This window comes from Strix uralensis, chromosome 19, assembly GCF_047716275.1.
Source record: "Strix uralensis isolate ZFMK-TIS-50842 chromosome 19, bStrUra1, whole genome shotgun sequence".
Lineage (NCBI taxonomy): Eukaryota > Metazoa > Chordata > Aves > Strigiformes > Strigidae > Strix > Strix uralensis.
The window spans coordinates 9,585,318-9,606,908 of NC_133990.1; the positions used below are offsets into that span (position 1 = coordinate 9,585,318).

Genomic DNA, 21,591 nt, shown 5'->3' on the forward strand with positions numbered 1-21,591 from the left:
TTCCTCGTGCTTTATAGAGGGAAGAAAAATGTCTGGTGCTTCTGTGCTTGTGTAATGCCAAGGCTGCTCTAAGCCAGGTGTTCCTTTACGGGTGTTTTCCTTTCCCCCTTCCCGGCTTGGGCAGGTGGGTCGGCACAGCAGGTGCTGGACTGCAGAACAAGCTTAAACCCGCGCTTATCCTGCCAGCCGCCTGATGGAGCAGCCCGGGAGCTGCGGGCGTGCGGGACCCGCCGTGCAGGGGCGGGCGCGGGCCGAGCCCTCCATTACGGAGCCCGCGCTCGGCGGGGCGGGGCCCGGGACTCCATTTCCCAGCGCCCCCCGCGGCGCGCAGGCGCGGTGCTGCGCGGAGGCGCCGGCGGGCGCGGCGGGGCCCGCGGCGGGGAACCGGCCCGGCCCGCGCACCGCCGCTCTGGGCCGCGGGCAGCCACCGGCCCCGCCCGCCGCTCGGCTCCATATCCTTCTCCGGCGCCTGCTGTGGGGCCCGTGGGGAGAGGGGGTTGTGGTGAGGGGGGGTCTGCGTGGCCCCTGGGCTGAGCGGGGAAGCTGTGGGCCGTTGGGGTGAAGTGTAGAGGCTCGGTGTGGGAAGGAGCCTCAGGCTGGGGAGGGCTCGCTGGGGGCCCTGTCCCCCTGCCCTGGCTGCGGGGACACCAGGCAGGCATGGTCGGATATGACCCTGAGGCCAAGTGCGTCTCCACGGTGGAAGCGGCTGCAGCAGGATCGGCATCTGGCTTGGTCACTCGGGTGCTTGTCAGTCCCTTGGATGTCATCAAGATCCGCTTTCAGGTACCTTCCTCGTGGCCTGCTCGGGGATTGGGGGTGAAGGAGCCTGTGGCAGAGCAGAGCTGGGCTTGTTCTGGATGAATAGGTCACTTGTGCAACCAGAGAGCACTGAATCTGCTCGTCAGCCCTCACCTACCCTGTATACAAGTTATGCAAGGTAGTAGGGCTAGCTTGTGTCCACCACTTCTGTTTACGTAACTTAACTTGTGTGTTTGAATGGGATCTTGTGTTTTTTGTAGTTTGTTCTCTTCTGCTGTTTTTCTGAATGATCTCTGCTATCTGACTGAATTTCACCATCATCCTTACTGATAACCTTTGTGTTGCATGCATGTTTTTATTCTTTTAGAACCCTCCATAAATAACATCCCAGTCCGTTCTAGATGTGATTTCTGTGGGAAGGCAGAATGTCACCTCGTAGCATTGGTTGGCTGGCAGGGTTGTGAATTTTTGAATGGGACACCCGAGCCTTGTTGACGTGTGATGTGGAATTGAAAATATTTTCTCTATTTTCCTCCAGCTTCAGATCGAGCAGCTCTCCTCCAGAAACCCAGCAGCTAAGTATCATGGCATCTTACAGGCTGTACAGCGCATCTTCCAGGAAGAGGGGCTGGTAGCCTTCTGGAAGGGCCATGTTCCTGCTCAGTTCCTTTCAGTTGGCTACGGAGCTGTTCAGGTGAGGGGACCAGACCTCACCTGGGCCCAGCGTACATACATAGGACTCTGCTTTTCTTCAGACTGGCTGCACGGGCAGACGCAGAAAGGTCCAGGTTTAAACTGTACTGATGCAAACCAACTCCAGTCTCAAAGATGTGTAGTTGTATAATGCTGATGTATAATTCCTAAGTTAATATTCCTGAGCTTGCTGAACAGCCTGCCTGGAGCACAGCTAGAGCAAACTGAGTCCTGGCTGTATCTGGTGTCACAGACAAGCCCTGTTTGTTCCTGACGCTTGTTTAACTGTTCATGTTCCAAGCTGTGTAGTTTTTTCCTTTTGTTCCTGCTGTTGCCCTAACAGCTTGTTAGGAGAAAATCAGTGAAGCTGATGATGGTGTTTTACACAGCCTAGTTATGCATAATTTGTAAGTATTAACAACACTTTTAATGAGCCGTGGGTGAAAGAGTAGTGGATGACCTATCTGTAATATAGCAAATACTCTTCAGGACACATGGAGCATTAAAACAAGTTTTTCCCAATTCTAAATGCAAGGTTTAGCAGAAGGGTCAGAGATCAGAATATCCTAAGCATTCCCCAGGCTGCTCAGTGATTTTTACAAGGTGTTCTTTGAGCACGTGCTCCAACAGGTTACAAGTTGGGGAGGACTTTTGAAGGACACAGAGAAAAGGTGGTTATAAGCGGTGGGTGGAGCTCTTTTGGTGAAATGGGAGAAGAGTGGGAGATCCATGTCAGTGATAAGGATTGACTCCTTGACCTGTGTATGTTTGTTTCTTTAAGTTCATGGCATTTGAAAGCTTGACAAAACTGGTGCACAATGTCACCTCATACAATGCCCGCGATTCCTTTGTGCACTTTGTCTGCGGTGGACTGGCCGCTTGCACGGCCACGGTTGCAGTTCAACCTGTTGACACGCTACGCACCCGCTTTGCTGCTCAGGGTGAGCCTAAGGTATGGCTGAGGATTTAATCTTTGGAATTATCATCCATAACAGTAGCAGTATTTTATGTGTATGACTACAGGAGGTTTGAAAAGTACGTAACAGTCTGTGGGTTAACATAAAGGAGCAGGTGCTGTTATTGGCCAATGTTTGCACTGTTGCCAAGTTATCCCCTGTGCTGTTGACACAGCTTTCTTAATTATGTTTTGCTGCTCCTGGTTGTGTTTGACTCCTGACAGGTGATCCAGAAAGGAGGAACTGTCCTTAACAGGATAACTCAATTTTCGTTTCGCCTGTTGGCCATGTACAGAATGCGCTCCCCAGTCTGTCGAACATTGCACGTTTGAAACTTTCCACTTGCACAGAGTCATGTTTAGATAATGATTGGGGTGATTCTTGAAACCAGTCACCTTCCACCTGTGTTTTGTATTCTTATTTATGCAAGAATCTGTCTCCATGCTAATTAGAACTGTTGTAACTAGACTCATATGGGTTTGTATCAGCTATTTCTAGTTTTTGACTTAGCCTGCAGTAGAATCACAATATGTATTATCAGAATTCTGTTGCAGGAGCAAGCAGAGCTGTTAAGAGTTTAAATATCTGTGATGCAAGTGGTCTCAGGCCACAGCTCTCAGCTCTGTGCCATGTTTCTTCCCCTCAGAAGCACAGCTTGACTGTGGGATACAATGTCAGCCCAGGCCTCTCAGTGCAGAGCTAACGACCATTTGTTCAGTTAGCCTCTTGTGGCTCAGAGGTAGGTTTAGATTGTCAGCTTACTTCTAAGAGGCACAAGGGCTTAGCTGAGAATGCTGTGTGATTCAAATATTCAAAATACTGTGTGATGCAAAATCACTTTGTTTATCGCTTTGTGCTGAAAATCAGTCCATTGTATTTTGGGCAGTGGGAGATGCCTGTCCTCGTTACTGGGAAATAGGCTGAGCTTTGGTTTGCTGTTTTTAAGCCTGTCTCACTAGAGAGTCAGCCTCTCCTTTATTGTCTAGATCTATCGCAACCTTCGCCATGCAGTGGTGACGATGTACCAGGCAGAAGGGCCTCGGACTTTCTACAGAGGTTTGACCCCCACAATCGTTGCTATCTTTCCGTATGCTGGTCTCCAGTTCTCCTTCTACAACATCCTGCAACAGTTTTCTGAATGGGCGATTCCAGCTGAAGGAAAGAAAGGAGGTAGGCACTTGGGACAGTGATGTCTGTGACCTGGAGAGAAAGAAAGGATGAATGCTAGTTTGGGAGACTGACATAAGCTCAATTTTCTGTTCTATCACCCTTTTTGATGCAACATCTGAAAAGTATCTCAATCTCTCTTCTCTCATTCTGCACAGATATTGCAAAAATAAGTACAGGAAGTTTACAAACAGCTCCTGTTATGGAATAACCATAATGGAAATGTGGATGGATGGGAAAGTGAAGTGTCACAGGCCAGGGTGCTCTTTCTTGAGCTGTGTCACATTACTGATACTGGGAGAAGACAGTGCTGATGTAATCTTTCTGTTTCATTAGTGCTATGGGGACAGGACTCCTGGATTTCCGTCGGAAATCTGCCTGCAGATTCTAGCACAGCTGTTACAGAAGAGAATTCATTTAGCCTAATTTAAAACTGCCAAGCTCTTGATTTGATATTTTTATGTTGATTTCTAGCTCTGTTATAAGAGAACCTCATCATGATGCAACCTGTCCCCTTGACATGTCGTTCTAGATACTAGTGCCTCCCTGAGAGAGAGGGTGTGCAGCATCGGTGTGGTGTTGTTCCTTAATGGAATTTCTTCAATAGAGGAACTAGACTTTTCAGTATCATGTCTGCATATTTATTTTTAGATGGCAGAGGCTGATGGTGGGTTTGTGCTGGGAACTCATGTTTATCAGGAAATAGTCTAATATCACAAAACTCATTTCCCTCAAGCCTCTGAAGTCATCAGGCAGTGTCAACTTGTGACTTATTCCAATCCAGAATAAGTCAGTTTGAGCAATCAGGAGTGCAAGATTTCCAGGGACTGGGCTTTTACTGGGGGGAAACTTCTCCGTCCACTAGTGGCAGGTTCTCTGGTGACTTTTTTTTTTTTTTGTGCAACACCACTCGGCAGAGCAAAGACGTAAATCAGTGTAGTGAACCAAAATGAGCTGTTATGCTCTGGCTCCAACAGACATTGCGAGCCTGATGTAGGAAATACATATTGAGGTTCTGTGGCCCAAACTGTCCTGAAGAGGTAACATTTTGGCCTTCTTGTGAAAAGTGATTTTTAACTTCACCTCTCATGCTCTTTAATCAGAACTCCCTGCTAATCCACTTTTTCCCTTCCCCACTATCCTCTCCCCTTTCTGCTTCTCAGGCAACGTTAAAAACCTCGTTTGTGGCAGCTGCGCTGGAATCATCAGCAAAACCCTCACTTACCCTTTTGACGTGTTCAAAAAACGACTGCAAGTGGGTGGCTTTGAGCATGCCCGGGCAGCCTTTGGACAGGTAGGTGAGAAACGTTGGTATTGTCTGATTTTCCTGAGTATGGATTTGCGTCACGACGATCCAGAGCCCGTCCATCGCACCAGAATGCGGTGATGATTCACCAGTGGTACCTGTTGTGTCGTATTTGGGTTGGGAGCTCCCCAGGAGCTTCTGAGAGCTGAGCGTTGGTCTTACTTAATGATGGAAATAGCTGCATGAATATTCTGGGTTAATTTTATGACATTGTCCAACATATCTGTGCTCTGCCTTCTCATCCATCTTCATCAGGTTGGCTGTCTTGGAGCTGGGGATGAGTTAGGCAGGCAAAGGGGGTTTGATTTACTTTACTTTTCTAGTTGGAGCTTGGTATTTCTGATTCAGGACCAAATTACTAGCAGAGGATGACACTAGTTTTGTGCTGGGATTGCCTGGCTGTCAGGATCCTTTCCTGCAATTAATATTTTGATACAAGGAATGGGCACCAACAGTTCAGCATGTGTCTTATGTACCAGAACATCCTGAAATTCAAAGCAAATTAAATACTTTCAGTGTTCTTTAGCACCATCCTTGCCACCTTGAAATACTGTACGATAAATACAGATCTTTTAAGGAACTATCTCTTTTTTCTGTGAAATGTGGAAATTTTAATTTTTCCTTCAAATTCCTTGGATCTGAGAAGCAAATCAGTCTGTACCTCAAGAAACTCTGGGATAGGAATTTGAAGTCTTAACCTATTGCAGTGGATGCTTTTCCTCTTCCAGTGAGGTACAGAATTTGTTCTTAGCATTGATGTGTCACAAGATGTTAACCCTTCACGGTGTGACACAATGACATACAGATAGCTAATTTAGAGACTTCTAAGTGCTGTAGCTGTGTTTTCTTTCTGTCAGAAAACTGAAAAGTTTTACTTCCTTATAGAGTGAAGGGGATGGAAAACAGTAACAGCACAGTCTGAAATAACAACTTCACAAACTTGTACCACAAATAGTGTGTGCTGTTGTAGCATAAAGATCTTAGGGCCATTCAATTAGAATGATCTGCATAAGCCATTGCTGATGCAAAATATGTACTTTTCCTCTACCCCACTCTCTACAAACTGGCTCTCTGAAACTTTCAGTTATAGCCAGAAAGGCATCTCCAGGCTGCACATCCAGATTATGTTTCTGTGGTATAGTTTGGGGATTTTAGTTCTTTTCTAGGTGAGTTGTCCTGGAGTTTTCTTGTTTAACCTTTTTGCCATTTCTCTCCCAGGTACGGATCTATAGGGGTCTCCTGGACTGCATAAGGCAGATCATGCGAGAGGAGGGCCCAGGTGGATTCTTTAAGGGCCTTTCGCCCAGCTTGCTGAAGGCTGCTGTCTCGACTGGCCTTGTTTTCTTCTGGTATGAGCTGTTCTGCAGCCTGCTGTGTGCCCTGAAGAGCGCCGACAGCACTACAAGGACAGAAGGCTGAAAGGGGCATGTATGTGGCTACCTGGTGTCTCCCAAAGGAGGGGAAACTGATGGCTTTGCTCTGTCATGAGCATGTTGGAAATGTCAGAGCTTCCAGAGCTCCACCAGCCTGGAGGAAATCACCTCCTGGGACCAAGAAGAAGGAGAAGGTGACTGCAGTTCTGCTGAAGATACTGAACTGCTTTGCTGGAAGCTGTTCAGCTGAGCACTTTTTTTCTCTGTCTCTAATATCAGCACACATTTAGTGGGGAGGGGGGGGAACCAAGCAGACAACTACCTAGCAGAGACTCTGCTCTGAAAAGGCACCCGATAAAGTGGGTGAATTCCTGTGCTTGCCCTGGATCACAGGGAGGGATCCTGGCCTAGCTAGTGCTGCTTAACCAACCCAACGTCACTTCCTATCACTGCATCCACACAGCTTTTATTTCCTTGCTCTGTGGCCTGCTGTCTGCACCATATTTTCTCTGTGTTGCACAGCTAGCTCTGTCCTGCTTCTGTGCAGTCAGTTAAAACCTCTTTAATGTGCACTGACCCTCAGTTTTCTTTGCCGCCAGCTGCTGCTTCTTGATTACCACTCGCTGGCTGCGCGTTCTCAGCCACCTTAAACACAGAAAAAGTGGATCATGCTGACCCAAACTTTCTCTTTCTTTAACTCTGGAGAGCTTGATTGTATCCTAAGTGCCCATTTCTCTTCCCGCATGTCTTGCCATGCGTCTCTTAGGGTTTTGCATTGCCTCAGTCACGCTTTTTATAAGTAGACCTGCAGATGAAGAACCCCGCTCTAAGGGGATTCAACGCACAAGCCCAATGCTTACTTCAGGGTTCTTTGCTTCAGTGCAGTGAGTAAACAAATGCTGTATAGGGTTTTAGAAATATTTAGTCTAAGTTGGAATAATGAAGGAAAAGTCCTGTGGAAATTAGCAAATGTTTTTTTAAAATACTACCTTTGAATGTTTCTAGCAAGTATTTGAGTGGCCTCAAAACATTTCTGAACCTCAGTCCTACAGTGGTGTTAACAGATGAAAATGTTTTGACAAGATTAGCGGAAGTGAGAGGGCTGAACATCAGGTCAGGATTGGTTGACTTAGGGTGGTGTTTGACAAGAAAAAGATGATTGAATTGGAGCTGAAGTGTTTTTCAGGAGTTTCAAAGGTTTTGTGAATGGTTGAAAAAAAACCAAAACAAACAAACCCGACTCTGATTTATGTAACAGAGAAAAAGAGGAAAATTACTTTCTTCCTCCTCTTTTATTCTCTGTTTTTTCAAGCTGAGCAGGGTGTGGCTGGACCAGTGTGTGGAAGGCAGACTTCTGAGGAAGAGCGGTGATACAAAAGCATGTTAGTCATCTGGCAAGTGGTGGGTAGGGCAGAGCGGTTATTTAGAGGATGGTTTGATGGTTCTTCTCTTAATGCAGCGCTTTTTGTGGCTCTTTTGCAACATTCAGGGTGTTAATCCCAAATGGTCTGGCCAGATTCCAGCGTGAACAATTCCATTCTGTTGACGCAACTTCTCCTGATGATTTTGAGCATATCAGCATTGCTCACTTATCCTGAACTATTGTGAGAAGCTGTTTTTAAAGAGCAGCTGTTTCACTGGTGGCTGAGGTATCTAGAGAGATTCCTTGCAAGCCCAGGCCAAATAACTTTATGTCTGCTGTGGTTTGAGATCTTGGAGTGCAAAAAGTGGCTGTTCACTGCAGGTGATGGAGAGCTATGTAAAATTAAATTCACCGAGCAGTGTCAGGCAGGAGGCTGATATGTGAGCCTCAAAGAGTGAGTGTTAGCTGCAAGTACTTTAAAAAGAGGAGAAAATGCAAAGAATGTGGAGTAAAGTTTCTCAAAGTGCCTCAATCCTATTGGCATTTTCCTGTGTTATTTAGTCTCTTCTGAGACTTCCCAAAAATCTTAACAATATTTTGCTTTTGTTTATTGTTCATCTGTTGTTCTTGGAAAGGCACCATAGCAGGAATTAACTCAGCCTCATGACATCCTTCTGAGGGAGAGAAATACCTCGTTTCGAAACAGACACAAACAGGTTGGGATTGTTACTGTCTTTTGGCTGCTGGTAGAGGGGAATGCTGTCATGGTTAGCAGGGATAGGACTGGCCACAGCAAAAAATTTTCTGGGCTGAACTAGGCTTCCATAGGAAATCAGGACCCGTGCATCCTGTCTAAACATTACAAGACTCGTCTTTTCCTCTTTATGTCAGAGCTGCTGTTAAACTGCACAAAACGGGGAAACTGGTTAGGAACTCAGCAGTGGGAATTGCAACCTCTGGAATAGGGGGTGAGTTGCTTTGGCTGTCACAGGGGTAATGAATAAAGAACAGAAAACTATGTGCTCTGCTAAGATGATGTTCCTCGAGTGCTGTGAAGCTTGAGGTGAAGCAGGCATACAGCTTTAGGGGCATGCAACTCAGCTGCTCCACGGAGAGGGCAGCAGTGGAGAGTAGAGCTGTTTTTCCTCTCTGGGATAGTTTTTTTCCTCCACTCTCCGTTAAGTGAGTTTGCCTCCATCCAACAGATGGCAGAGTCAGAGCTTAAGTTGTGCCAGTCTGGCCCAGGCTGTGGAAGACGCTCCCTGGTTGGAGGGCTTTGGGGCACAGCCTGGTTTATGTATCCCTTCGGGCTGTTAGTCATGAATGTTACAGACCCATAAAGGCACCTGGTCTTCTAGTGAGTGAGGGAGAAAGAAGTGACAACCTCGGCTAAACAGTATTAGAAGTTGCATCTAACAGTCGCTTCGTCACGCGACTCTAGTCAGCAGCATCTGTCTCATAAATTTCCAACATGCGCTTGGCTCACTGGGAGTCACTGCTGGGGGACTGTAACAGGAGTATTGTTTTCTCTTTGGGAATGAGAGTGGTTTAGTGCAAAGCACTAGGAGGACAGGTCTTATTTCTGATGCTGTTCTGGCAAAACACACACTGAAGATAAATCTCCTAGGACTAGAGGAGCGGGAGATGGGAGAGATCGATCTGTAGTCACCACCTTCTCCCATGTGCTGGGACAGATTTGCTCTCAGAAACTCTGCACACCAGTTCAGTTTCCAGTGACTCAACGTGGTGAGTGACTCGCTGTGAGACTGCGCCGGAGGTTGCCGGTTGGGATGGCTGGGATTTCACTCTGATGTAATCCTGTCAGCGGGGATTTGCGTTGCCTGAAATTCACCTCACAAGCTGCTCAGCAGTTGCATCTATTTTCTTCTAGTGCCTTTTACCATCAGAATATCCAAACGCACTTTAGCAGGCAAAGCGTTCCAGTCGGGTTGCACGGGGGTTGTCGGGGGACCCACCATCGCTCTTAGCTGGCCTGGGACGGGCGAGCCCGGCACACCAGTTTGGGGAGGAACACGCTGTTCTGCAGCACCGGCTGGCTCGCCGAGTTTCTAGGACAATCCTATTCTCAGGATGCTCATCCAGAGCTGCACAGCATCGTTTTTGAAAAGAAATGAATGTTTTACAGTCGGGCTTGGAATAGATTGTATTTAATTTGGGTTTAAGCTTCTCTCGTGATGTAGAACTGTAATTCTCTGCGGCATTTTGCTGTGTTGCCCAGGTGGATCTTTTGCAGCAGCTGTTGTCTGAAAGCATCTGAGCACAATGCGTGCCTACCTTTGAGAAAAGGTACATTAAATATTTTGTTATGCCCGTGTCTGGCAGCAGTATTTTATTGCTTTCCTCCTAGCACGTACACTTGGCTGGACCCTGCGGAGCGGCCGTGGCCCTCCTGCTGCCCAGAGGGGAGGATGGTCGGGGCCCAGAGTGTGGGGTGCCAGGAGCCATTTGGTTTTCCCTTCCCATCGCTGGGTGCTCCTCACCGGGGCAGGACTGTCCCATCCCCTCCGCGGTGCGGGGTGACGCTTTGGGTATGGTGTGGCTGTTGAGAACCGCACCGAGGGGGTTTGTGTGCCCGTCCCACCACTGTGCCCGAGAGGGACTGTCGGAGCCACGGCAGCTGGTCCTGAGCCAGGCCCCCGGGGTGGACGAGTTCAGGCTTTGTGTCTAGCCAGGCCCCACCGCTGCAGAAAACGTTCCCAAACTGCTCAGTCTGCGTTTCCCGAGGCTGTTCTCTGGTTTCAGCAGCCTGTCTGCTCCGCTGTCCTCTAAATGCTGCGAAGGCTTCACCCCCCGAGGGGTCTTCCTCTGTGAAATGGTTGGAAGTTTAAAGTAAAAACGTGCAGGGTGTTCTACCATGCTCTGCTCCTGTTGCAGTGAGTTAGTTTAGTGCATCTCCCCTTTCCTGATTTTTTTTTTTCCTGTTGATTTTTTTTATGCCACTCCGCTGCTGCCTGCCCTGCCCTGGAGGGGAGGGCGGATTAAACGCGGTTTTCACCCGGAGAGTGGCAGCACGGTGCAGCTTTCGCCGGGAGAGTCCGGCCGGTGCTCGGCAGGGGAGCCCCGAGGGGACCGGGACAGAGGGGTAAGTGCTGCCGCCCGTGCCCGGGGGTGCCGGGAGGCTGCCGGCCGTGCCTGGGGGGGGGGGGGGGTGGGCGTGGGCTTCCCGCGGGAAGCAGCCGGCCGTGCCCGGGGATCAGGCGGGGACCCCGGGGATCGGCGCCGTGGCCCGGCGCTCGCAGGCGGTGGCGCTGCCGCGGTTCTCCCGCCCCGTCCCGGCCCGTCCCTCCCCCGGCTCGGGCGAGGAAATGACCTAAGAGGAAACCTGGGCCGTGCCGGGAGGGAGCGGGGCCGGGGCGGCGGGGCCCGGGACGCTCCGGCGATGCCCCGGCGGCCTGAGGAGCCAGCGGGGGCGGCCGGCAGGTCGGTGGGGCTGCGCCCGGCTCCCCCTGCCCTGCCCGGGGGGGGCCGCTTTCCCCCGGGATCCGCCGCTCCCTCCGTCTCCGGGGCCTCTTCGGCTTGTGCTGCCCCGCGAGGCGGGGCAGCACCGGGGATCCCTGGGGGTCCAGGTACCCCGGGCAGAGGCGGCTCGGCGGGGGTGGGATGGGGGTCCCGGGCGGCTGGTAGTGTCCCAGGGGTGGCAGAGGAGACCCGCTGCTCTTCTCCCTCTCCTTGCGACGGCCAGGGCCCGTCCAGCCCGTCCCACCGGGTACGACCCCGCAGACCGAGGGTGCTCACCCCAACCACGTCAGTCCCCGGCACAGCTCGTCTGGTGGGGACCACTCACAGAGGAGGAATCGGTCCCCACGGGTGATGCTGTGTCCGGTGTCACCCGCTGCCACCAGTCCTTCAGGCAAGGTGGTCCTGGCAGCAGGAGCTCTGGTGCAGATGAGGCCTGGCTGGTTTTACGCTCACCGCTGTGGTTTGCTCTGGGCAGGGTTATTTGGCACAGCAGTTCAAAGCAGCCGTGCCCGTCCCCGCGGAGCCGCGGGGAAGGATGCTCCGGGAGAGGTGCTGGGTGGTGGCGGCAGAGACGCTGCCAGACAGGCTCAGGAGCTTTCTGCTTCGCTGCGTGTGGCACCGAGTCCTCGCCGGGTTCCTTCTGCGTGGCGATGCTGCTGGTGGGACACGGGGCTGCTGGCGAGCTCGGGCTGCTCCGCCGGCAGCGCAGAATGGTGTGAGTGCAGATGCAGAGGGAGAAAGATGGTGCGGAAGGAAGAGAGGTCGGATGGGAAGGTGTTTGCAAAGCAGATGCAGCACAGAGGGCACCCAGCTGCTTGTGAATCCATCTGGGAAAGAAATCTCTGTGCAGGTCCCGGGGCAGGTAACACTGCGCAGGTGAGATTCGGCTCGAGAGCAGGTTGTCACCCCCGTGGGCCAAGGTCTGCCCTGGGCCTCGCGTGGGGGGCAGAGACAGGCCTCTACCTACCAGTGAGCTCCGATCTCTGCTCCGAGTTACACGTTGTGCCATGGCTTCGTGGCCAGTGGCGCGTGCGAGGGGTCGGGCTGCCTGCGGTACGTGCCCCGTGCCTCTAAAGGGCGATGGGCTCTTCAGCTTTAATCGGGGCAGGGACCTGTTTGTAGAGAGGGGTGAGTAATGGCCCAGGAATTTCGACGAGCTGGCAAAATTCATTTGGCCGATTGCCTCCTCTATTTGTGCTGCGGCTCTGGCCAGCTGGCATTTTGCATCCAGCAGATCATCTCGTGTGCATGTCAAAGAGCCCTTCCTCTCTGTGCCGTGCGTACCCTCTTGCTGTCTTTGCTCTATCACGCAGCAGAAGAAAATTAATCTAGAGGCTACTTAGGAGCACCGTTGGTACTGCAGCAAGCTGTGCTCTGCTGCAGGGGGATGAGAAGGGAGCTGTTGCTGTTGGGGGTTTGGCTGCAGAGCTTGTTCTGTCTCGCTGGGAGCTGCGGGAGCCTGGCTCTGGCGCAGGAGAGGTGCTCTGCTCACTCTGGCGAGTGTGTGTTGGATGCTGGGTTTGATTCTTCCCAGACTTTGGTGTGAAACTGGCTGAATTGGTGTTTCAAAGGCGCAAGGGAGCAGCTGCGTGGGGTGCTCCTGCGTGTGCTTCCCTGTGATACAGCCATAGGGAAGCCTTCTGAGGTGAGATAGGTATATTTTGGGGCTGCCTTGGTGTGCTGTCTACTTTGAACCTGCAGATCAACAGGCTGAAACACATTTTTCATGTCAGAGAAATGTAAAGGCTCTGAAGATGGAGTCCTATCATAGGTTGGTAGGAAACAAGGCTTAAAAAGATGTGGGTGGAAGTGAGACTTTGCTCAGATCTAGGGCTGAACTGGGTGCCCTAATAACAGAGGTGGGAGAGCTGTCAGGATAACAGCCTGTGCTCCAGCCCTAGATGGGATTTGCCCAATGGCTGGGTGAAGGTCTGCCTCTCTGTCCAACTAAGCTCCATGTGCTCTTTCCCCAGGGACTGTCACTAGCCCATCCGTTGCCTTGACTCTTGCCCTTGGAGGAAGCCAGTCATGGGGGAAACAGGCAAAGAAGAGTATAAAATACAGTCGTTCGACAGTGAGACTCAGAAGCTGCTGAAAACAGCCCTCAAAGGTCAGCAGGCTTTTTACTAGCTCCTCTGCCACATGCAGCGTGGCTGGCAGATGAGGCTGGATGCTTGGACCCCGTTAAGGGACACCGATTGCTAAGTGTAGTAAAGCTGTTTCATAAACACTGTTCATCCCCAACTGGGTCCCATTGGTGAATCTTCTCTGGGAAGGTCTTCATTCCCTGACTCTTCTTGCCCCTTCTCACCTTCTCCCCAATATTTAATGGTGCAGCTGTTCAAACAGCTCCTGGTTCTCATTGTTGGGGTTTTCTCTGATTTTGGGGTACCCTCCTCTCCTGCTCTAACCCAGCATCTCTCTCCGGACCTGGCCTCTCACCCCTCTCCAGTGTCTAGTTCCTGCCCTCTGCCCCTCCCCGCTGTGGGGCCATCTCATCCTCCCAATGTCTCCTGCTCACCAGTCACATCTCTAGTCACAACCCAGCGGGAGTTTCCACATCTGGCTCCTGCTAACCGAGCGTTGAAGCAGTGCTGGGGTTTCAGATCAGCTTCCTGCCTCCCATATTACCTGCTTTCCTCCATCGCTTTCCCATCTCCAGCTGGGAGGACCATGCACCACTAGAGATGGTATCTCCAAAGCAGCTGGTGTGCAAGAGGGGCTGTGACTCTTGATGTGGGAGGGAGCAGGAGGTTTTGCACCATGTAATGTGGTCGTATGAGGCCCTGTGCTGACCTTGGTTGCATTCCAGGTACCCCAAAGCAAGCAGGGCACAAAGGGTGCTGGGTCCTGACAGGGTTTCTCCTCTCTGCAGACCCCAGCAACGTGGACCTGGAGAAAGTGGCCAATATCATAGTGGACCAGTCCCTCAAAGACTGTGTGTTCAGCAAGGAGGCAGGGCGTATCTGCTACACCATCATCCAGGTGAGAGCTCCTCGTATCCAGACAGCGAAACACTGAAGCTATGTGGGTTGTCCCGAGGCTGGGCCAGGCGAGGCTTCGCCCCAGCCCTGCTCTCTGACCCCCCAGTCAGCTTTCCTCTTCTGCTGCTCGCTGCGTGCAGTGGCAGCATCCAGATGAGCATCTGGCGAGCGCAGACAGTTAGTTGCAGCTTTCCTGCCTCTCTGGGCAATCACAGGAGGTGTCTGCCTGGTCCTGCGTCACCCAAGTAGCAGCATCCCCCCACCCCTCTCACACCCCCATTTCATCCCTCCGTCCTGCTTTTGTGGGCTCGTAGGCAGAGAGCAAACAAGTTGGCCAGAGCATCTTCCGGAGGAGCCTGCTGAACCGGCTGCAGCAGGAGTACAAGGACAGGGAGGAGCTGCGCACCCGCTCGCTCCAGGCATGGATCTGCTACGTCACCTTCATCTGCAACATCTTCGACTACCTGAGGGTAAGGAGCTGAGCAGGAGCACCCGGCTGCTGCTGCCGAGGGGTGCCAGAAAGGCCTGGGCACCCAAAGCTGACAGGGCAGGGCTGTTGGATGGGTGTTGTAGGGAGCCCCAGGGCTGTGGGGCAGCAGTGGGGGCCAGAGCCAGTTCTCAGAACGAGGATGCTGCTGGGGCTGGTGCTACAAACAGGCTTGGAGAGACAGAGCCATCTCTGGGAACAGTCACAAAGTCTGAGCTTCCTCATTTTGTACCTGGTGTTTGAAATCCCCTGATTTGCCTGCTCCCAAACGTCCCAGATTGGACTGGTTTAGTTGCTATGAGGTCCTGGTGGGGACCTGTGGGTGCTCACATAATTTCTAGCCTGTGTACTGATGGTGTTTGTCTGCAAGCCTTCGCTGCAGTGTACTTGGATGCCTGCTTGGAGTAGATGTAAAAATGATGCAAGTAGAGCTGCAGGCAGGAAAAATGCTGTTGCAACAAGTGTATTTCCCATGAGTATCTGCTTACATTTAAAAATAGGTGGTTTTTACATCATTTGTTCAGCTTCTCTGGCTCCTGGAGACTCGAATGTCTGGTCTCCTACGTAAATCCCACCAATACAGCATTTGGCAGCACAGCTAAGTTCTGTTCCCTTCTCCTTTGAAGACCAGTAAGGGAACGACTATTTAAAATAGCTGCAGGCTCCTCCTTTTCTGGCCCCAAGCTGATGATGGCTCCTGCCTCCTTACAGGTGAACAACATGCCCATGATGGCTCTGGTGAACCCCGTTTATGACTGTCTGTTCCGGCTGGCACAGCCTGACAGCCTGCGGAAGGAGGAAGAGGTGAGCGCAGGGAAGAGGACTGGTCAATGTTAGCTTAATGGTTGGACTAGATGATCTTCAAGGTCTTTTCCAACCTAGATTCTGTGATTCTGTGAATGGGCCTGTTCTGCCAAGGACCAGCAGAAGGCAGAGCCTGGGGGGGTGCAGTGGGTGCTGGTGCCGAGGAGGGAGAGCTGCCTCCTCGGCATGTGCTGGAAGGAGACCCCCGGGGCAGGAGGGTTTGCAGCCCAGAAGGAAGCAGGAGGGACGTGCTGGTTGTGAGTCCCTTGTCCAGGCTGCACGTCCGCCCTTGGGGCAGCTTTTCTCCCTGTTGCCCAAATGTCCTCACTGGAGATCCAGCTGTCCCTCGAAGCAGGGGCTGTCCGGTGTTATGCAGGTTCACCTCCCATCACGTGAGAAAAATGCAGATGACTCTCCCCCATTTTCACAGAAACCAGCTGCTTTTCCAGAGCTCTGGTTGCTGGACATCTGGAAAATCAGTTGTCACACTGACCTGCGGCAGGAGGCGATGGCAGAGAGCTGCAGTGACCATAGGTGTGCGGAGCCGCTCCGTGTCCCCGCAGGTCCCGGGACGTGCTGGGCAATGCTTTGGGTAGCTGCTGCTCGCCTGCCCGGGCCTGCGGCTGTGCCCGACTCCAGCGGGCTGGAAGAGGCTCCTCTGCAGCTGGAGCTTCGCACACGTCTGGGTGTGCAGCAACCTGCGTGGGGCACGGCTGAGCCGCCCCTCAGGCGAGGGGTTCCTGTAAAATGTAGGGGCCCTTGGGTGGGCCCTTTGGGGTTTTTTCCATCTTAGCACAACCCTCCCACCCCAGCAGCCCATCGACTTTCCCCTCTTCTCCGAAGACTCAGTGCCGGTTTCCTGCGAATCACTAAACTTTTTAGAAGCTTTAGCGCATGTTCCAACCACTTCCCCCTGGTCTTGGAGGCACCTCCTTGCTCCGGCCTTGGCTTCAGCCTTGCCATCGTCTCTCAGACATCCTGCAGGAAATTAACTTTTTTCCACCTGTTGCGGGTGCATTTCTCTGGGAATTTTGTCTGAGACACAGGCGAGTTCAGGATGTGCTTTTCCAGTGCTTTTGCCAGAGAGACATTCAGCCTCCCCTGCCTCCTGTCACAGCGGCTTGGGGGAAGCAGAACTGTCGCCTGTTGGAAATCCAGAAGGGGGAGGGAACAGGATGAGTTGGTCCATAAGTGACTGACGGGGACCTCCACAGAAACGTGCCCCAGCTCCCCAGTCCTTTGTACTCAGCTGTCTTCTCTTCCTTCTGAAGGTGGACTGCTTGGTCCTACAGCTCCATCGCATCGGCGAGCAGCTGGAGAAGATGAACTCCCAGCGGATGGATGAGCTCTTCTCCCTCCTCCGAGACGGCTTCCTTCTGCAGGAGGGGCTCAGCTCCCTGTCCCAGCTCCTGCTGCTGGAGATCATCGAGTTTCGAGCTGCCGACTGGAAGATGACGGACGCTGCCCAGAAATACTATTACAGCGAAGTGATGGATTAACCTCTCTGCAGCAGAGGTGGAGAGATGTCCCCAGCACTTTCACCAGCAAGCTTCATACCAAGTTTGAATTTCTTTTCATGTTAATGTTTTTCTAGCACTTCCTGTAAATAGGATTTATACTGGCTAGAGTCTCTGGGCACGTAACTGGTGCTAGCCTGACTTTGGAGGTTCGGAGAGGTGGGAAGGGCAGGGCATATTTAACGCAGCAAGTTCTCCCACTGATTTTGTCTAATATTGGGCTACTGCCAAAGGGCAAGGCAGGCTTCTAGCTCAAACCAGCATTTTATATGGGTGTTAAGGAAAACACAGTTTAGGCTGAGAACATTTTGGTTCACCCGAGAGCCAGCAGAGCTGCGGGAGGCGGAGGAGAAATTTTTCACAGCTCAGGTTGTACCTGGTACTCTGGGACAAGTTGCAGAAAACACTGTGGCCTCACAAACAGCTCAACCAAGTGCTCTTTTTCCCAGACTCCTTCTAGCACGCTGGCTGCACCTGCATGCACACAGCCTCCTCCATGGGTCACGAGCCACCAACACCTGCCACACGGCAGCCTGCAGCAGGACATGTCCCTGAGCACATGTAGCTAGAAACAAGTTTTATAAGTTTTATACAATAACTGTCATGTTTTTTCAGAGTTTAGTGAGTTTCAACTATGGTATGTTTCTTATAAGAACAAGAGAGGAAGAAAGAAAGCAAAATAGTCTATTGAAGGATTTTTTCTAATAAAAGGTTTCCACTAACAGGTGCCCTGCTTTCTCTCTATGCAGCTGCTGAGCTATGAACAATACTTAAAGGCTGCTCCTGACTGAAGCCTTAAGGCTGTGATACTAATTTTCTCCTCTGGTGTAGGGTGTCAGCGTGGCTTTAAACAACCAGGGTAGTTGGAAAGAGCAGTGTGAGATTCAAGCAACAGTGACAAAGGTTTGGAATTGAGAAACCTTCCCCATAAAACTGGTTTTATTTTTTCTGCTAACACTCCCATCAAATCTGTGCAGACAATGTTGCTGATGACCAGAACCAAAAATCAAAAAAGGCCTTTTATTGCCTTTCATACCAATCCCACTAAGGCTGGTTATAATGTGGAAAAAAAAATCCAGCTCTGCTCTTAGCTGTGCAGCCAAAAACATTGCTGATTACAGGAGCAGAAAGACTTACAAGTCCCCAGGAAACAGGTAAGTGGAAGATTATTTTGTACAGCATTGCTCAAAGAAAAACATCTAAGGCTTGTCTTCACAGGAAAGTGATTATGAAATAACTAGAGCATCTGTGCAGGGGTCGGTAACTCTTTCAGATTCCCCCATCCAAACAAACACAAAGGCAGTGAACCTTGTGGGGACCAGATGAGCTTTCCCTGGCTTAGTTCAGAAGCTGTCTGGAAGGGATCTTCCACCTTTCCCTCTTCTCCCAGGCCCTGGGGCTCTGCTCACCAGGCCGCGGGGCTGGTGGCACCGTGTCCCGTGCACAGTCCCTACCACCAGCGGAAGTGGGCGTAAGCCCGGTTGGCCTCTGCCATCTTGTGCAGCGTGTGCTTCTTCTTGATGATGGGCCCTTCGTTGTTGAAGGCCTGGAGCAGCTCCAGGGAGAGCTTCTCCGGCATCAGCATCCGACGGCTCTTGTTCTCCCTGCACTGGGTGATTAACCACTTCATGGCCAGGAAGCGCTTCCGATTGTCCTTCAGAGGGACTGGGACCTGGGAAAGGTTTAAACCGTAACTGTTAGCACACTGCGAAGCTGCGGTCACTGCTCTTCTCCAGCAGTCACACAGCTCCAGCTGGACACCTGCAGATTTACACCATGCTGCAACTCCAGTGGCAGCATGCTGCGCTCTGCAATAAGACCAGCTCCCAACAGCTGATCTGTGCCAATTTGCCTCCCGTGTCCACAGAAACTGGCCATAGCTACCAGAACAGAAATTCTGATCAGCCTTGGGTACTGCCGGCAGACACTGGCCTTTGTAAGGACTTCTGGCCTGCCTGGGACCTGGATCCAGGCTGGTTTGTGCTAGCAGAGATGGGAGATGGTCACCGCTCCCCTGCACGCCATGACAGAGAAATGCCTCCACAGGAATTTCTCCATCAGGTCTCAAGTGCTGCAGAGCTCATACTCGGGGACAGATTCTGCTCATGTTTTAAACACCGCACTGTATCTAGTTTGACCTTTTCTGCCATGCTGACCTGCCCCAGGGCTTTGGGACCTCTACCCAGCAGCAGAGAGGATGGGACTGGTAGTCCTAGAACTGCCAATTCTTTTGCTGCCCGTCACTGATCTCTGTCTCCTTGGACAGCATTTGCTGCGTGCTCCTCTTATCTAGTCAGAGAAGAAGAGACCACTGCTGACAGGGGAACCACCATGCTCACAGGCTGGGGTCCTGATCTTGAACAGAGTTTCTAGGTGCTGTTTTAATCCGGTCTGCAAAGTGGCTCTTTCAAAAGAGGAAAGCTTGAGCTGAAGGGGCGGAAACCAGTTCATCTGCTTCCCTAGCTAATTCTCTCCCAACCAGATGTGCTCCCAGGCCCCCCCCCTTTCACCTGGTAGGTTTTGCCTCCTTTAGTGATGCTGCTGAGCCCAATGATGGGCTGGCAGTTTTTCAGAGCCTGGTGGAAAATGACATAAGGGTTGCATTCAATTGTCTCCTTCTCATCTTCTGGAGCTTTATGGTACTTCTCCAGCTGCTTCCTCTTAATGGCCTCTAGAGTCTTGGGACAAAGACAAGGAAGGAGACATGCAGACAGATTATCCCACTCCATGAAGTTACGTCACTTTTACAAGCACTCCCTTTTCACTTGAGCAGATGGCTTTCTAGCTCTATAGACAACAGGCCAGTCGAGGATTCTCTAACTCAAGTTTTACTTCCTCCTCTTCCAGCTCTTCAGTCATTGCATTTGGGGTGAGGAGGCCGAGCAGCACAAACCTGGGCCAGAAGCCAGGGAAGGGCAGGGACAAAGTAGAGACAAGAATACAGGTCTGTGGGCACTCAAAGCCTCGACTCAGGAGCCCAGAGCCTGTGTGTTTTTCTGTCACAAGGAATCATCAGTTACTTAGGGAACATTTGGGCAACACATGAACCCATTTCAAAGGCTTTCAAGGGTGGAACACACCACATGGGATGATCAGCTAATACCAGTTACTGTAGGTCAGAGCTGACTGAGGTTGAGGCTTGTACAAAATGTACGTCTTATCAGATAAATAATGGTGAGAGTGTGTGCAGAGAGAAATGTGTTAGGACTGCAGAGATGACCTGAGTTCTGGTAATTCCTAATTCCAGTGGGCTTGACGTCCCAGCCTTCCATTTTATATTGTTTTAACATAATAGTGAGAAGAAACATGAGTTCTCACCTGAGACATGAGGCTTCTGGCCAGCACTTTATTTCCACCCTTCATCATCATGTTGGTGAATTTACTGTAAACACAAAGCCAAATGTGATCTGATTTAAATTCTGATTTTATCACGCACAGAAATAAGCCCCTTCCTTTATGTTGTTCCCGTGGTTAAGTCTGGGTGCTGCTAGATCTGCTGTAATTATCTCTAATCACTGTCAGTCAACGGACAGGCTTTGTGGGAAAAGATTAACCCAAATAAAGGGATTGTGCTGTAACAGAAGGCAACGTGCAGCGCAGCAAGTAAAGGCTGAGGAGGACAGCAGAGCTCCCAAGCATTTTGGCTCCATGGGACCTAGCTGTAACAGAGGAGGAGATGATGCTTTCTCTGACCTGACCATAGGGTCGCTGAACACAGAGCTGGAGACACTGGGAGGAGCAGCTTTTATGGGTTGAACAGCCTTAAGCTCCAGTTTTTTCTTTTCCTCTTCAGACAGCTCCTCCCAAGGTTTCCGATACAATTCTTTGTTCACTTCTGGCTCTATGAAACTGGGGTTGTAGCGACTCCATCTCACCTGCGTCAGCCTGCAACGAACAAGAGGAGAAGGAGGGCTGTAAACTGACCCACACGGTCTGTCGTGACGGTGATGTGGACAGATGTGAACATGTCTCAGAAGGACACGTTAGACTTGAGAGGCATCTCCACCTTCCTCTCCATCACTGCTCCTCTACTGCAGCAGAGCCAGAGGCACAGATCAACGCCAAGGCCCACAGTTTTGCTGCAAAACTATCGGGCAACCCCCACACCAAAGAGACGGGCCAGACTGGCAGTCGCCTTCCTGCCAGACCCTCCTGTACCCACGGACGAGCCTCCCCAGGGCCAAACGGCCCACAGGCCTGACACCGCACCGTGAGGTCCCATGTTGCGGGTGGCTTGAATAAACACTCTTTTGTTCTCGTGGGAGCGGGGCGAGGACCTTAAACTGGAATTTTATTCATTTTTCACAGCAGGAGGCGGCTTTTTGGTGTGTTTTGGAGAGAGCAGGGCGGGTACCGAGGCCCCTGCGCCCCTCCGCCCCGCGGCGGCCCCACGCGCAGCGGCCGGGCTCCCCGGGCCCCGCACACAGCCCGCGGCGCCTGTAGCGGGGACGCCCACGCGAGACCACGGCGAAGTCACGCGCGAGCCCAGAGGACGGCTGAGCCGTGCGCGGCCCGGCCCGGGGAACGCCCCGCCACTTGCCCGCGGGTATTCGGGGACTCGCGCATCCCCCGCCCGCTCCCCCGACCCCGCTTACCGGGGCAGCCAGGCCCGCAGCTGCCTGCCCAGCCCCGCCGCGCTGGGCGCCGCCATCTTCCCTCCGCGGGCGGGGCGGGGCCACGCCCGGGAGGGGGCGGTCCTGTG

At 51.8% G+C, this 21,591-nt stretch overlaps 3 protein-coding genes across 6 annotated transcripts; 2 read left to right on the forward strand and 1 right to left on the reverse strand.

The window, feature by feature from the left end:
- The first annotated feature begins 413 nt into the window (after positions 1-413).
- SLC25A19 (solute carrier family 25 member 19) lies at positions 414-9,952 on the forward strand. Of its 2 annotated transcripts, XR_012631544.1 has the most exons (7): positions 414-783; positions 1,298-1,453; positions 2,234-2,404; positions 3,395-3,578; positions 4,739-4,869; positions 6,100-6,448; positions 9,857-9,952. XR_012631544.1 is itself a non-coding variant. In XM_074889112.1 (6 exons), the coding sequence occupies exons 1-6, from the start codon at positions 658-660 to the stop codon at positions 6,298-6,300; spliced, it is 969 nt and encodes a 322-aa protein (XP_074745213.1). In that variant the 5' UTR covers positions 414-657; the 3' UTR covers positions 6,301-9,952. The 2 variants fall into 2 exon arrangements, 1 of the variants encoding a protein (XP_074745213.1); XM_074889112.1 differs by having other exon boundaries at positions 6,100-9,952.
- Positions 6,360-17,611, forward strand: MIF4GD (MIF4G domain containing). Of its 3 annotated transcripts, none has more exons than XM_074889117.1 (6): positions 6,360-6,448; positions 13,071-13,207; positions 13,973-14,082; positions 14,396-14,551; positions 15,280-15,372; positions 16,644-17,611. In XM_074889117.1, exons 2-6 carry the CDS (start codon positions 13,126-13,128, stop codon positions 16,869-16,871), a joined length of 669 nt encoding a protein of 222 aa, XP_074745218.1. In that variant the 5' UTR covers positions 6,360-6,448; positions 13,071-13,125; the 3' UTR covers positions 16,872-17,611. The 3 variants fall into 3 exon arrangements, with proteins under 3 accessions (XP_074745218.1, XP_074745216.1, XP_074745217.1); XM_074889115.1 differs by lacking the exon at positions 6,360-6,448 and adding an exon at positions 10,073-10,720; XM_074889116.1 differs by lacking the exon at positions 6,360-6,448 and adding an exon at positions 10,942-11,058.
- A 182-nt stretch (positions 17,612-17,793) lies between these two features.
- Positions 17,794-21,562, reverse strand: MRPS7 (mitochondrial ribosomal protein S7). Its single transcript, XM_074889113.1, has 5 exons — positions 21,485-21,562; positions 20,583-20,774; positions 20,208-20,271; positions 19,400-19,567; positions 17,794-18,561 (listed from the first exon to the last, which is right to left on the reverse strand). The coding sequence occupies exons 1-5, from the start codon at positions 21,538-21,540 to the stop codon at positions 18,340-18,342; spliced, it is 702 nt and encodes a 233-aa protein (XP_074745214.1). The 5' UTR covers positions 21,541-21,562; the 3' UTR covers positions 17,794-18,339.
- Between the last annotated feature and the right edge of the window lie 29 nt (positions 21,563-21,591).